Source organism: Lontra canadensis, unplaced genomic scaffold (genome assembly GCF_010015895.1).
Source record: "Lontra canadensis isolate GAN:19392208 unplaced genomic scaffold, GSC_riverotter_1.0 scaffold32, whole genome shotgun sequence".
Taxonomy (NCBI): Eukaryota; Metazoa; Chordata; class Mammalia; order Carnivora; family Mustelidae; genus Lontra; species Lontra canadensis.
In genome coordinates, this window is record NW_022631026.1 from 5977628 (window position 1) to 5992866 (window position 15239).

The 15239-nt window shown below is 46.2% G+C and overlaps 1 protein-coding gene across 4 annotated transcripts in view; it reads right to left on the reverse strand.

Moving 5' to 3' along the window:
• The window catches only part of MBOAT2 (membrane bound O-acyltransferase domain containing 2), a 119651-nt gene that overhangs the window by 60828 nt on the left and 43584 nt on the right, over positions 1-15239 (reverse strand). For 3 of the 4 annotated variants that reach the window (XM_032866804.1, XM_032866802.1, XM_032866803.1), the window contains exons 2-3: positions 7414-7559; positions 2137-2214 (exon numbers count right to left, since the gene is read on the reverse strand). The exons of the other annotated variant lie outside the window; for it this stretch is intronic. In XM_032866804.1, coding sequence (XP_032722695.1) covers positions 2137-2214; positions 7414-7559 — 224 coding nt within the window. The remainder of the gene's footprint in view (positions 1-2136; positions 2215-7413; positions 7560-15239) is intronic. 4 annotated transcript variants of the gene reach the window in all.

Here is a 15239-nt window from a genome sequence, read left to right on the forward strand (position 1 = left end):
AACCATGGGATTAAAAAGTAAGTAAAAGATCCCTGCCAAGGGGTTCATGTCCTGGGAAGAAGAAACGATGAATTACAGTGCACGGCGGCCAGGGAGGTGGCCCAGCTCTGACATGACATCGGCAGGAAAAACAGCAAAATACGCGAAACTAAGAATGACCTCTGTAGCATCCGAACACCTCTTCTTCTGGCCGAGCCCTGTGCGCAAACAAACGCTTACCCAGGTGCCCCCAGCACGAAGCGGGTGGGCACAGGCTCCTTGACAGAGTCACTGGTTTAATCCAGTTTAGGCCCAAAAGGCCAAGTGACGTGGCCGAGATTCCAAAGCTAAAGAAAATTCAGCAGAGTCTGGATTCAAACCCGGGCACCCAGGACCACAAACCTCTACTCATCCAGTCAAGCCTAAGGCCCCTGGGCGGAAGGCAGAGTCTGCACCCGATCTTCCCCGTGACCCAGCCTGCTGCGTGGGGTCACCGTCAGTACAGGAGGCATCTGGAGAGAGGATGTGTCCGTATTTCTCAATTCCTAAAAACACACATCCGCATAGTTTCTACCTAACACCAAATATCAGCACTCTGTGCCCAACTCCTTTATTCTACTGGCCGTAGAGCAAACGGCTGAACACACAGAACCAGGACCTCACTCCTTTCCCAGCTGGTGGCTCCCTCCCTTATGCTCCCCCAGCCCTGAGAACATCCCTCTTTGCTAACACTCAGCACTGCGACTGGGGGTTCGACAGTCAGACAGAGCATGTCCTCGTCCCCATCGCTGGACCCCAGCGTCAGGTAACAACTGCTGCACGACTGACTGTCTTAAGATCGCCAACACAGCCATGCACTTCAGAGGCGAGGACCACGTCTCCTCTATCTTTCAGTTTCTGGCAACACTGGCCCACAAGAATGTTCGTTCAGATTGGTGGGGAGGCAAGGCGATGGAACGGTAAGTTTAAAACTACTTTCCTACCACCGCCTGCAAGCCCATTAGGCAGGCACGATTTTACTGTATACACCTACAACTTCGACGATTTTTTACTGAGGTCATCTGTTTTGTTGAAAATTATTTGCCAACTTATAATGAAAATACTTCAGCTTAACTTCTCTAGGCTAAGGGGATTTTCTACTCTTTCCGTTTCAACCTTCCCACATTTCTGCTCTTTGTATTTAAATAATGGAAGTTCCTTTGTGCTGTGTTCTAGAAGTCTGAGAATTTTTAGAACTCAAAACGAGTTTTCCCATAGAAAAGTCAGAAGACAAAAAGCTGACATGAAGGGCACTTAAGTTCCCACGCCTGTCCGCGCTCTGTGCCGTACATTGGAGAACAGCCACGCTGTGCTGCCTTCTCCAGGGAAAATGCCTTTCCAATTCCAGAAGGGTGCCCAAAACACCTACTCCCCTTCCTCTCCTACATCTACACCCGTCCTCCCATTCCATCCTCTCTGCTTCCCTCCCCCCTCCTCCCGCCCATTCCACTGTCCCTGGGGACCGAGATCCAGGTAAAGCCCAGCACAGATGTTCAGGTTCAAGAACTCGGTCTGGGATTCTGCCACAGGTGGAAGAGGACACAGGGCTACTGTTATGGCAACCCTGAGATGGAGTTAAGGGCTATAAAGGAGACGATGAAGACCCGGGCCCCGAAGCAAGAGCTTCAGGAGATGACCGGGAAAGGGACTGCTGTCAGGCACGAGTCATAGTATCATTCGTCCATTTGCTCATTCATTCATTCAACAGATGCTTCATGAGAACTCGTAAGAACCGCACTATATTCAGAAAACACAAGAGACACAACGTGGCTGCTGTTTTGCCTCCCGAGGGACCTTCGGAAATATCTGGAAACATTCATGGTTATCACAACTCAAAGGGAGTGGTGGTGGAGGCACTACTGGCACCCAGTGGGCGGGAGCCAGGAATGCCACTCACCATCCTCCGGTGCCCAGGACAGCCCCCACATCAAAGAATGATCCAGCCCAAGATGTCAACAGAGCCGAGGCTGAGAAAGCCAACTTTCAGTAATGTATGACAGCTCTTCTTGAGAAAATTATCACAATTTGGAGTAATGTTTAATGTGACAGAATTGTATTTTGGTCTAATTCTATCACAGGGAAATACATATTGATACGGGAATAAAGAGCAACACTTACTTGTGCATGTTCTCCACTCCTATTATGATCATGATACAGTAGGAAATTCCACTCTGTACAAGAAAATGTAAGGCGTACCTACAAAAAGCAAGAGCGCTGTTAGAAGAGAGGCGCCAGTCACAGACATCACGATGAGACCACGGAGACTACAAAGTGCTTACGTATCACACAGAACATGTCCAGATAAAAAGTAAGGAATCTAACTTCCACAGCCTAGAATTCTGTGAGTGCCTCGGAGGGAGTCCCATATCACAAGCCCCAGAAGAGCCGGAAAAACGAAAGGAAGCCCCACAAAGGCACACTCAGTACCCTGGCATTCCCTGTCTCCTGGCTACAAGAAAGCGCTGTGGGGTTATGCGGCTCAGGGATTACAGCTTTTTTCATAACTTGGGACACTATGAGGAAAAGGAGTAATAAATCTGGATTTCAGAAAACTTCTGAGAGAAGAACACTAGTTACTTGTTTTCCCAAATACCTAAAACTGTTTCTCACAAAGCAACAAAAAGTACCAAACAATAGCACTGACTGAAAGCCAGGTACACCCACATCTATTTATCCGGAAAGCACGATGGCTCAAGTCAAATGATCTTCTAATTCTTCGCTTGCGGTCACCCACCTATAAAACATTCTGGCTGCGGTGACACCGAATTTTCTAACGTCCCAATGTGGAAATCCACCCTTAAATGAGAGAACTAATTTATCCCTTCATTTCATAAAATTCAGGCGAACCTGATTAGGGTTTCTGGTTTTAAGCTCAGTCCAACCTATCCCTGAGACCACGCATGCATGGGCACACAGACGGGTACTCACAATTCCCTTTCCCCTCTGATGGCGTGAATAATTTATGAAAAAAATTTCAAACCACTGTACACAATTTAAAATATAAACAAAGATCTTAACCTGTGATTAAAATTACTTTTTAAGCTAATCATTATAGCATAACAGGCATCTCTAGTGTGGGAAAGTTACTTAAACTTTTGAATAAGTTTTTCCATAGAAATATTATCAGTAAGAAGGAGGCTCCAAGGCAGGCCCACAGAAGAAACTTACTGAACCCAATGAACAGAGGATGTCAGTCAGTCTGTCTGTCTCCCCCTCCATCTAACACACACATATCACACAGAAAAACAATGTTGGCTGGAATACTACTGTCACTAGGAAGTCATAAGAAAGCAGAAAAACACATACGAGTATAAACGGAAACAGAAGGAAGCTAAAGAACCAGGATTAAACCACACGCTTGTCTGATTAACTATCCCTGTCCTACCTGTTGCCAGCACGGACGACTCATTAAGAGATCTAATGGGGAAATGACAAAGAGGATCACTACACACTTTTAAGGGCTTTTTAAATTGAGAGTAGAACTCATTAAAGATATTGGTCTTAAAAATAGTTTTTTTGAGGACTTTTTTCCTTTTGTATGATTAGATTTCCTTGGAAATACAACAACTCTAGAAGCTACAAGTTCTGTTTCTCAGACCAGGCCACGGTTCCTTCCAGACTCCCATGGCTTCCCCACTCAGACGATGTGCTTGGCAATCGGACGAGGGAGTGGGGGTGACATCACACCGTGGCTGCCTCCTGTCGTGCCAGCCTCCTTCGCTGTGACCATACGGGTTTGTCGTCTGAAGCAGATCTCCGCTCGCCTCTGCATCGTCGACCTCCACAACAAGCCTCGAGTGGCTTTTCCGCTCTGTGGCTCCGGGGCCTTTCTTCGTCATCCCCCCACAGGCAGCCCCCCGCGTGCTCTCATTAGGAAAAGGAACATCATAAATGCGGGGGAGCCACACATTGTTCAGGCTGAAGAGAGGATCCATGCAGGGTGAGGCCTGGGGTGTGCACAGTAAGCACCCAACTATTACTAGTAAAATAGACATTCAAGACAGGAGGTGGCCTAAAGGTCTTTCCTCTAACCTTCACCGTTTTAGAGTTGCGGAAACTCAGTCCCGAAGTCACATGCCCCGTGAGCACCCTAACTGCCGTTGAACTCAAGTGGCTTCTTTCTGGGCAAGTCACCTGCCGGCTGACTCCTGAAGGGGCAGAGCAGGCTGGGGCCACCACCGGGGCTTCATGCCTCTGCAGCTGCCCCAGGACGGGGAGAACAAAGTAAGCCTTTCTCTCAAAACTTCGGGGTTTCTTTACATGACACATCTTATTTCGAATTTCAAATCACACCAAACACAGGTGTAAATTTTATGTTTAGCAAAAAAGAACGCAAGTTTCAAAAAGGGTGAGAAACCCCTCCCCGCGCGCTCAGAGGATCCCAGCGGGAGGCGTGTGCTCGCTGGCGGCCGCCGTCCCAGGCACGGGGCATGAAGAGCCAACGGGATGCGGTCTCTGTGTGCAGAGCTTGCGGGCGGGAAGCGAAGACACACAGTGACAACATTAATCCTGCGCAACAAACACTAGAAGAGAGACTGGACAGACAGAAAGTCTCCAATCAGGAGTGCCCACCGGACTCCGGGAGCAACAGCAGATAATCGCGACTACGGTCTTAGCCCGGGGTGACTGTCCAGGCTCACATGAGCTGGCTCCGGCACTAAGCTCCTTTCTGCAGGGTGACACCTTTCAGCTCTTGCCATGATCACTGAGCCCCTTTTGCAGACGAGGAAGACGAAGCCAAAAGGCTTGGAGCGCCATGTCGCCAGTAACGTAAGAGAGCTGGCGGCCCAGGGCGCCCAGAGCAGAGTGCAGTTCTGACTCTGGAGGCCAAGCTCCACTCCACTAGCCTTCTTGGTGATCGGGGATAGTTAAATCAACAACTCAAAGTATAAACAAATTCTCAGTTAAAACAAACTTGCAAATGATGGTTAAAAAAAAAAAAAAATCCGAGACCAAAGAGAAGTAGGTAAAATGATCAATTCTATTTAGAGAGTACTAACATATGTCTCCCAAAATGGAAATTGACAAAATCAATAGCAGAAATGACTGCCTTCGAGCCTGAAAAACCAAAGCCCTAAACTGCAAACTGAAAGGATCCTCTACTTACCCTACTCATTCCAATTAGCAAAGAGTTATTTAGACCTGGTACAGAGAAGTTAAAAAAAAAAAAAAAATTCTCTTCCCAAAGAAAGGAATATAAAACGTTTCTTCTTTGAGGAAAAAAAAAAAGACCAGAGAACTCTATTTTAAAAAATCCTCGTTCTCACGTATGATTTGAAGTACTAAGGATTACGTAGGTCAGCTTCCTCACTGCACTGTGTGTAAGGCATCCGAGAAGGTTTCTTGGCAAGAAAACACCTCCTCAGTACAGAGCCCTAAGGAAAGAGAGAATGCTCACCTTCACAGTGCTCCTTGTTGCCCAACCCCAAAAGGCACTACTTACATTTCCGTTTTCTACTCTGTTTATACTGACCACTACGTGAATGGTGTCCCTGGACTTGGCCACTCTGAACTACAAGCCTTCCCCAACCCCTCTTTAAAATGTGCCCCCTAGGGGAACCTCGGTGGTCCAGTTCGGTAAATATCCAACTCTTTGATGTTGGCTCAGGCCTGGAGCTTAGAGTCCTGGGATCAGGCCCCATCTCAGGCTCCCCGCTCAGCAGGCTGTGTGCCCGAGGATTCTCTCTCTCTCTCTCTCCCTCTGCTCCTTCCCCTGGACACATGCGTGCGTACGTTCTCTCTCTCTCAAATAAATAAATCTTTTAAAAAGGTATTAAAAAATAAAAAATAGGGCACCTGGGTGGCTCAGTCGGTTAAGCGTCAGCCTTCAGCTCAGGTCATGATCCCGGGATCTTGGGATCAAGTCCTGCATCGTTGGGCTCCCTGCTCAATAAAGAACCTGCTTCTCCCTCTCCCTCTGCTCCTGCCCCCTGCTTGCATGCTCTCACGCTCTCTCAAACGAATTTTTTAAAAAAACAAAACTTTTAAATAAATAAACAGGTAAAAAATAAAACGTATCTCTCAAATACTGGAGCATTTAAGGGTGAAATATGTAGACTGGGATATGATTCTAATTAATTCAGAAAAATAAGTTGGGGAATAAATAAGAAAGGTGGAATTTTCAAAACTGTTGAAGCTGGGTAATGGGTATATTTGAAAAGTTTGAATTTTGAGAAGTTTCATAATTAAAAAAGCACATATATATACGTACACACACACACACACACACACACACACTAGCATGATTTATGAGAAATATAAGTAGAGTCATCTGAGAATACTAGAAAACTTTGATGCCACAAATCCGCTGTCATCACAGGGAAGCGGAAAAGCCCGTATTTGGGAACTGAGAGATCGGCTCCAAGCCTCAGGACAGATGCTGCCTGCTGGCCACGCCTATCAGAGGACTGGCCGCCTGCCAATAGGGCAGAGGCTGAATACATGATCCTTGATTGATTTTTTTCATTAGTTTCTAGGAAACATTCGCAATTGCCAGAGCCAAAAATTAGATTAAGAAATACCAGCCATAGTCCAGCCCTCAGAAGACTCAAAAAAAAGTCCTCGCATAAACGCAGAGGCATGACCAAGGTCTCGCAGACCCTATCCCCCACGACAGGAACGACGGAAGCACAGGTCCAGCCAGTGTGTTCTCCCCGCTCGGGGAGTTTTCATCTCAAACAAGAGTCTTCAGAAGAGCAAACCCCCAAGGCCTTATCTGTGAGCGCGCTCACGGGACAGCCAGCGAGCAAGCAGCAGAAGCTCCCACTTAAAAAGAACAATTAGGAAGCAATCACAAAGAGGCCCTTCCCTGAGAGTCTCTGTGGCTTCGCCAAGATCGTGTGTTCTTCTCCTGATTTCCTTCTGTCACCCACCCAGCCACCCGTAACACACAGGAAGGAGGGGGTTTCTGTACCTAAGGTTTGTCGGGAAGCCCTGCGGTTAGGAAGGGAGCTGACCGAAGGTGACACAAACATCTCTTTCCGTCATATGGAATTTTTCCCCACCAAACAAACAAAAAAACCTCTTTTTACTAATGGCAGAATCTAAAAAATTGTAATAGTTCTATCACTGGGCTGTACCAGACTCTTAAAAGCCACCTGTCTTGGCATAAAAGATGTCAAAGTCGGTGAAGAGAACCGGTCAGGACAGAAGGAAATGTCTGTATGCCTTTTCCCTTCATCTGTGCTATTTCATACACTACAAATAGCAAAGTGCCCTCTGAGCCCAAACTGAAGAGACAGAGCCCAATCTCCACACTTTTTTTCTATTAAAAATAAAAATATAAAACTTTACATATAAAGATAAGAACAAAACCCACATCATGTATCTTTGTACACACTCAACCACAAAGATGTCCAAAGGCTTCATTTAAATATAATCAAAACAATTACTTACCATCCAAAGCAAAAAAGTGCAAGATAAAGGCCCAAAAGGGTAGCAACGACATGTCTTATAAAAGAGCTAGTTTTGCTGGAACGTAGATAAATTCGAAACCAAACAGCTGCTAGCAAGGCAAAGAGTTGGCACACTACAAAGTTGACCTGTAAAGAAAAATATAAAATTCCATATTAGCAACACAGACTTGACTCTTTCATTTGATACAACATTTAAATTCTCCGGAGAAAAACCCCGAAGCTATATAAAATTAAGATCTCCCAAGTTTACCAGAGAAACAGAAACAAAAGCAAAAATTGGGGCCTGGGCAGGGATGGCAGCTCCCCGTTCTGCAAGATGGGCGGGCGCCCGCCGCCTGTGCTGCAGGGTCAGGTGGCACCCAGCGTGGAAAGGGCTGGAGGGGCCTGGAGGAACCTTAAGGTCATGGGAATGCAGACCTAGAAACCGCACAGGGCACCCTGTGCTTTAAGCAAAAGAAAAGACCATGTCTTAATGACACAGGCCTTCCTCTATTAGAAAACAGTTCTGAGTTTCTCCAAATATCCCCTGGGTGGGATCTGGTCAGGACCCCTGAGGCTCTGGGGGAAGGTGTCCTCCTCCATGTGGAGTTCACGGCCTCTCTGCGGAGGGCGTCAAAAAGCAAGGTGGGTCTCGAACCACTGCTTAGGAAAGGCAGGGACCAGCTGTCTCAGCTCTGGGGGCGCTCAGGGACTGGTTCAGGAGGCAGCAGGACGAGTGACAACAGCGGAAGGCGCCTTCAGCAAGCAGTGAGGAAACACATTTACCCTCAAGTCCATCCATGCCAGCTCCCCACTCTATCCGCAACTCGCAGAGACACTGCGCTCTTTGGTATTTAAAGTTCTCTTTGGTATTTAAAGATGCAAGAAAAATCTCCATGTCTTTCTTATGAAATAGATTCTCACAGACTATTAAGGAAAATAGGTCTTAAAATCTAAAGACATGGGAAAAAAAATCCATTGGACATGAGGAACTTGCCAAAACCATGAAACAACTAAACCCCTGTTTCAGGCACCTCAGTGTGAACCAATCAGACCATCTTCATGTAGACGCTGCCACAGATCTCCAGAGACATCTCTGCCTAGAGACAGCACAACTGTGTGCTTCTCTCTGCATTACCAGGAGAAAAACAGTTGAACATTGTTGTACTTGGTCTAAGAGACCATTGTTCTTCGAAACAGTCAGACTCGATACAAGCAAACTGTCATTCCAACAGGTTCTAAGCACTTCTTCCCTCCTAAAGGGTTCTAACAATATATTCTTAAGCAAAAAGTAAATACATTGGAAAAATGGCTATTTTTGATATAAATACTACTCACATCTGCAAAGCTTCTTACAGTTTGAAACCTTCCTTTCAAATATCCTTGAGTTCACCAAAAATGTATCGAGAGCATCTACTGTGGGCAAAGCATTAGGAACCCCAAATATACACAAGTCCTGGCCTTGGGCAACTTTAGAATCTGATGAGAAAAGCAAATAGGTACACAAGGAACTTCAACATCTTTTGAAAGGTTACATGAGAAAGTGTTTTTAAGAACACCTCACCAAAGGAGAGAACATAGAGGGATGAATGTCACAAGGCTGGTGACAGGATTTCCCAATCATAGCTGACATCCACAACCATCTGAGGAGTTTCTCCCTGCCTCCCTCCTTCTCTCTCTCCTCCCTTTCTCTTTTCATTAGTGTCTAATACACTTAACAAAGTGTGGCAATTATCACAGAAGCGTTCTTGGGCCACTGACATACAAAATGTTGTATCTTTGTAAATATCCATTTCAAACACCATCATCTTACAGATAAAGAAAATGAGATCATCTTAACTCCAGACACTGAATCAAAAATCTTCAGGGTAAACCTAAAAGTTGATATAAAAAACAAAAAGAGATAACAACCCACAGGTTCTGATGATCCTCGAGGTGTAAAAACCAATAGTGTTGGAAAGTTAGGTAAAGGAGCATTTTAAACAAACAAATGACAAAAACAAACATACACAAAAATAACATGAAGGAACAGGCATTTCTGCAAAGAAGACATCCAGTTGGCCGATAAATGCATGAAAAAGTGCTCAACACCACCAGCATCAGGGAAATACAAATCAAATCCATAATGAGATCCCACCTCACACCAGTCAGAATGGCTTAAATTAACAAGTCAGGAAACGACAGATGTTGGCAAGGACGCGGAGAAAGGGGAACCCTCCTACACTGTTGGTGGGAATGCAAGCTGGTGCAGCCACTCTGGAAAACAGCATGGAGGTTCCTCAAAAAGTTGAAAATAGAGCTACCTTACGACCCAGCAATCACACTACTGGGTATTTACCCTAAAGATACAAACGTAGTGATCCGAAGGGGCACAGGCACCCGAATGTTTATAGCAGCAATGTCCACAATAGCCAAACTATGGGAAGAAGCAAGATGTCCATCAACAGATGAATGGATAGAGAAGATGTGGTATATATATACACAATGGAATACTAGGCAGCCATCAAAAGAAATGAAATCTTGCCCTTTGCAAAGACGTGGATGGAACTAGAGGGTATTATACTAAGTGAAATAAGTCAATCAGAGAAAGATAATTATCATATGATCTCACTGATATGAGGAATTTGCGAGGCAGGGGTTGGGGGGTCATGGGGATTAGGAAAGGAAAAAATGAAACAAGATGGGATTGGGAGGGAGACAAACCATAAGAGACTCTAAATCTCACAAAACAAACTGAGTGTTGCTGGGGGGTGGAAGGGAGGGATAGGGTGGCTGGGTGATGGACATGGGGGAGGTACGCGCTATGGTGAGTGCTGTGAAATGTGTAAGCCTGATGATTCACAGACCTGTACCCCTGGGGCAAATAATATATTACACGTTAGTTAAAAAAATAACATGAAGGAACCACTGAGAAATGAAAATGCAAATGAGCACAACATGGGATCCTGGGAAGGGGTCAGGATGGAGGGCTGGAAAGTGAGGGCTCCGCGCGTCACACTGGGGCTTTACAGCTGAGCGCGTAAGAACTGAAAAACCACTGGAGATCTTTAAAATGAAAAAGTGATGTGGTGCGTCCTCTCCGTCCGCAAAGGCAAGAACAGAACAAGGGCAGGCGGCTGTATACCAGCCTGAGAAAGGAGCCCACAGTTGCAGGGACACAGAGAGGAGAGAACCAATTCGAAAGATGCTCAGGCCAGAGGACTGTCGGGTCTGGTCACTAGACGAGGGGACAAGTGAATGTGAAAGCCAACTGGCTGTTAATAAATGATAACATGGTAAAAAAGGGGAAAATCCAGAACAAAAAGTCACATTTTATAGATAAGGAAACTACGTCTTAATGCTTAGGTGACCTATCTAAAATAAAGAGCTTAAGAATAATTAATAAATTATCCACTGTTTAGCCAGGACAACTGCACAGGAGATACAAAGATGCACAAAACGTGCTCCTGCTCCAAAAGAACCAAAAGAGTGAGTCATGGACACACAACCAGAGGACAATTTAAGCACCAAGGCTCAGACCCAGCGGAAGCCGACAGAGGTGCCCTCCATGCCCTGGACCTGGGGAAGCAGCCCCAAGGCATAGCCCGCATTTGAGCCTTGTGACTGGGCTGGGGAGGATAAGGATTGGATAGTCAGACAATGGCAGGAACTCTAGGAGGAGAGCGTAGCATAACTCATATCCAGAAAAGAAGCTATAGGACACCCAGTTGCATAAGTCCACACAACTACCTTACGTAGAAAAAACTAGAATACGTACATACCCAGATGTTCAAGCAACTGTTCTGAAAGGCCTTCAAGGTAAAACTTTGCCAAGCTGAAACCATACCTCAGTCAGTCTTTCATGGGGGGTAGGGTTGGGGAGGGCAGTGATTACGAGAGGGAGAGAGAACAAGAAAGAAGGCACACACCTATGATGTCACGTCCTGGGTACTTGACACTGGTTATCTCATTTAATCTCCCAAACAAGGTGCCATTTCCCCATTTTACTCAACCAACTCCAGGTCAATTATAGTAACAGGTGGCCCCCCACTCTCAAATCCAAATCTGACTGGTTCTAGGCTGTTCCATGGCTGCCTCTCTACTTCCAGAGAATGTCTGAAGGTCAAACTTGATTGCCGCAAACAAGTCTTTTAGAAACAATGCTATCTGCAAAACACTGCCATCCTGTTTAACAAAAACATGGACAACTGGCCATGTCCACCCCGTTGCTAATAAAGACAATAAAAAAGATTTGTGGAGTTCATGTCCATTTGTTTTGACGCGTGACAGGTCACCCCTTTCTACAAGGTTTCTTTCAGGTGGAAAGAAATTTAGACTAGGAAGACTTACTGTTCTCTTTTGAAAGCTGTTTTGTTGAAAATATACACGCATGACCTGATGTGCCTTCAAAGAAACCACTCCCAGAAATTTGGGAGGGGGTGAGGTGGGAGGGCAGGCAGGGCACAGGAAGGGAGAAAGAAGGAAGACTGGGAAAGCTTCGCTAAGACTTACTGGTAACACACCTCATTTTATACAAAAGAAAGCTTTTTATGAAAAGCTGCACAAAATAGTCCTTATAAAGGCAACAGCTGCAGACGTATCAGAGGACGCTCTTTAAGGAGCGTGTATTGCGTGAGCTGGTGAGGGAAGTGTTCTCTCCAACACCAGAGGACGCCGCTTGATCTCTCACACTAAGTTTCCGTCTACGCACTCAGGTTAAAAGCCTACTACTCAGTATTCATAACACTGCAGTGTAACAGCAACAAGATTAATTTTTAAGGACATGATTCAAAGAAATACTTAAGATCCCAAAATAAATTTGTAAGCACACTTAGGGAGAGAAGGGTCCAAGACAGTGACCTAGGACATTCCTGAATCCACCTCTTCCCAAGCACACACCGCAACTCCGAATCCACAGCGCGCTCGGAACCTGCGAGCTGGCCCCCTGGGAGGGGCCAGAAGGTCATCTCACTGCGGAGATCATTTCACAACACGCCTATATACCACATCATTATGCTGCAGCCCTTAGACTCACACCATCATGCATGTCACTGAGATCTCAATAAAACCAGGGAGAAAAGTATTTAGGTAGTTGAAAAGCTAGTTCAAAGATACAGACCTTTTGAAAGAAAAGACTGGTAGATCTTACCATATAAAGATTTTTAAATCATGTATGGCAAAACACACACACACACACACACACACACACACACAAAGTCAAAAGACAAACGAAAAGTGGGAAAATACTCGCAGAAGAGATGATCGAAAAAAAGAGCCCTTTACTTAATATACAAAGAACTTTTACATATCCACAGGAAAACTGAGCTACTCAACAGAAAATTAAGCAAAAAGCGCGAACATTTACAAATGTCAGTGTCCAGTAAAGATCTGGAAATTTCTCTCTCCATCCCCAGCAAAGCCGTACCGGTGAGGTCATCAGGGCAGCGAAGTGTGGCCGTGGGACAGGGGAGCGGGCGCCCTTCACCACCGGCACCCTGTCACCCGGTGTGGCTCTCTCAAGGAAAGTGACAACAGTCCTCAAAACTTACAACATACTTCTTCTTACTCAGAAATTCAACGTCTAGGGCGTGATCCCAGATAAAGAGGCACAAAGCCCCACAGGTGGAACCCGCACGAGGGCTCTGGTAGTGCCGCTCGAAAGCCACACCAACAGGGCCACCAACAGACACTGTTGAACGGAGTGTGTGTACTTCCCATGTCTAGGAAAGACGCCTGTCCCAGCAGCAGAAAGAAAGCTGATCAATCAATGTGACTGGGGGAAAGGACTCTTCGGAAAAGACCAAGTCACACCCCATTTCGCCAGCTCTGCTGCTGGCACATGCCCGCACTTTTCCTGTGGGCCGGGGTGGCCATGCCCCTCGCAGGTGTCCAGCAGACTGACGGGCACATGCCGGGCCCTGGAAGTCCATCACCAGGCATCGCCCAGCCCCGCTTCCCAGGGCTGCTCCCCACAGGTGGCTGTGGTAGGGAAAGGAGGCACACCCGTGTCGAGGACCTGGAGCATGGCTTCACAGACCTCGTCCATAGGATGCGGACCGCAGGTGGCTGGCTCTCCCTCCTCCTTCCAGGCCCTTCCGGCTTTCTCTCTTTTTTTTTTAAGATTTTATTTGACAGAGATCACAAGTAGGCAGAGAGGCAGGTGGGGAGAGTGGGAGCAGACCCCCGCCAAGCAGAGGGCCCGATGCAGGACTCGATCCCAGGACCCTGAGATCATGACCTGAGCCAAAGGCAGAGGCTTTACCCACTGAGCCACCCAGGCGCCCCAGACACTTCCCCCAGGTCAAGCTCCGCAAACTGCTCCTCGGGACCCAAACTAACATGACAATTCTGAGCCCTTTACAATTACCCATTAAGCCCCACACAAACCCTCTCGATGCACTCTGCACTGTTTCAGAGACAAAGAAACCAAGAAAGCAATGTACTGCCTCCTACACTTAAAAACAAATTCCAGAAGAATTAACGGCCCACCCCAACCGTGGCGGTCACTCGCGCTATTTGCCTACCGTGGCTGGTCCTCTCCTGGGCAGAGGCAGGCGCCAACGTCCCAGCTCCCTGTCATGACAAGCCACGGGCAGCGAGCTGTGAGCAGAGTGATGCGTGTCAAGCCGTAATTACCACAATCAGAACCTTCAGAGCTGTCTTTCCATCTGCAGTGCTCCAGAAGCCAGGAGCAAAGCCCCCTGCCAGCTCGTAATTAGACAAGTAGCAAGACAGACCTTTGTTGTTCTACACCTGTGACATTTACAGATACTCTGTCCCCACCCAGGATCTAGTTTACTCTGATTTGCTAGGATAACTAGAATTAGGTACGCCCTAGACAAGGATGTAAGAGATTACATAAGCTTATTGAGTAATACCAATAACATAATAAATAATATCAATTTTACATAATAAACAGATTTGCTACACAAAAGTTAAAGACTTCCACACAACAAAAGAATGGTAAATGAATGTTAAAAGTAACCATCTGGAAGAAAAAAATGCATACATGAGATACATGACAAAGGGTTTTAATATTCAAAACGCAGAAACAACTAAAAGTCAATAGGAAAAGACAGAATTAAAAAAAAGAAAGGGGCGCCTGGGTGGCTCAGTGGGTTAAGCATCTGCCTTTGGCTCAGGTCATGATCCCAGGGTCCTGGGATCGAGCCCCACACTTCTCTCTCTGCCCCTCCTCCCACTCATTCTCTCAATCTCTCTCTCTAATAAATAAATAAAATCTTTTTAAAAATTAAAAAAACAAAATGTGGTTAAAAGAATGCATCTGATGCGGAAGATCACCAAGACAGTCTAGGAAGTGAAAAGCACAAGCTGAAGAACAGAAGAAAAAGCCAAACTACGTATACCTTCCTTCATTATATACGTACTTGCTGTCCTAATTACGGACCTGCTGTGCATCCACAATGTGCTAGACGTTAGCATGGTCTCCACATGACCTACTCATGGATGCCACACGTCCCTAGTTGTTGGGGCTCAACAAACAGCCGGTGAGCTTGACAGCGCCCACTTCCTGTAACCCTCAGGGCTGTCCTGGGGACGCAGGTTGTGCCGCTCACCACACACCGCTCTGCTTCCCTGAGCACATGCACAGAACCAGGCATCAAAGTGTCAGAATGGTCACCCCTAAGAAGGAGGTCATGGAGAAGCGGTGGATTTGAAGTACCCCAGTATTTCCGATGCTGGATGCACAGTGAAGCTCCCTGTGCAAACCCCTCTTTCTGGTTCTATTCCTTCCAGTTCCCCCACAAGGAATAACTATCAGCCTTAAGATTTAGTACTCTCATGAGTATTTTCATATTTTTACCATCTCTGTAATTTGCAAAGTAT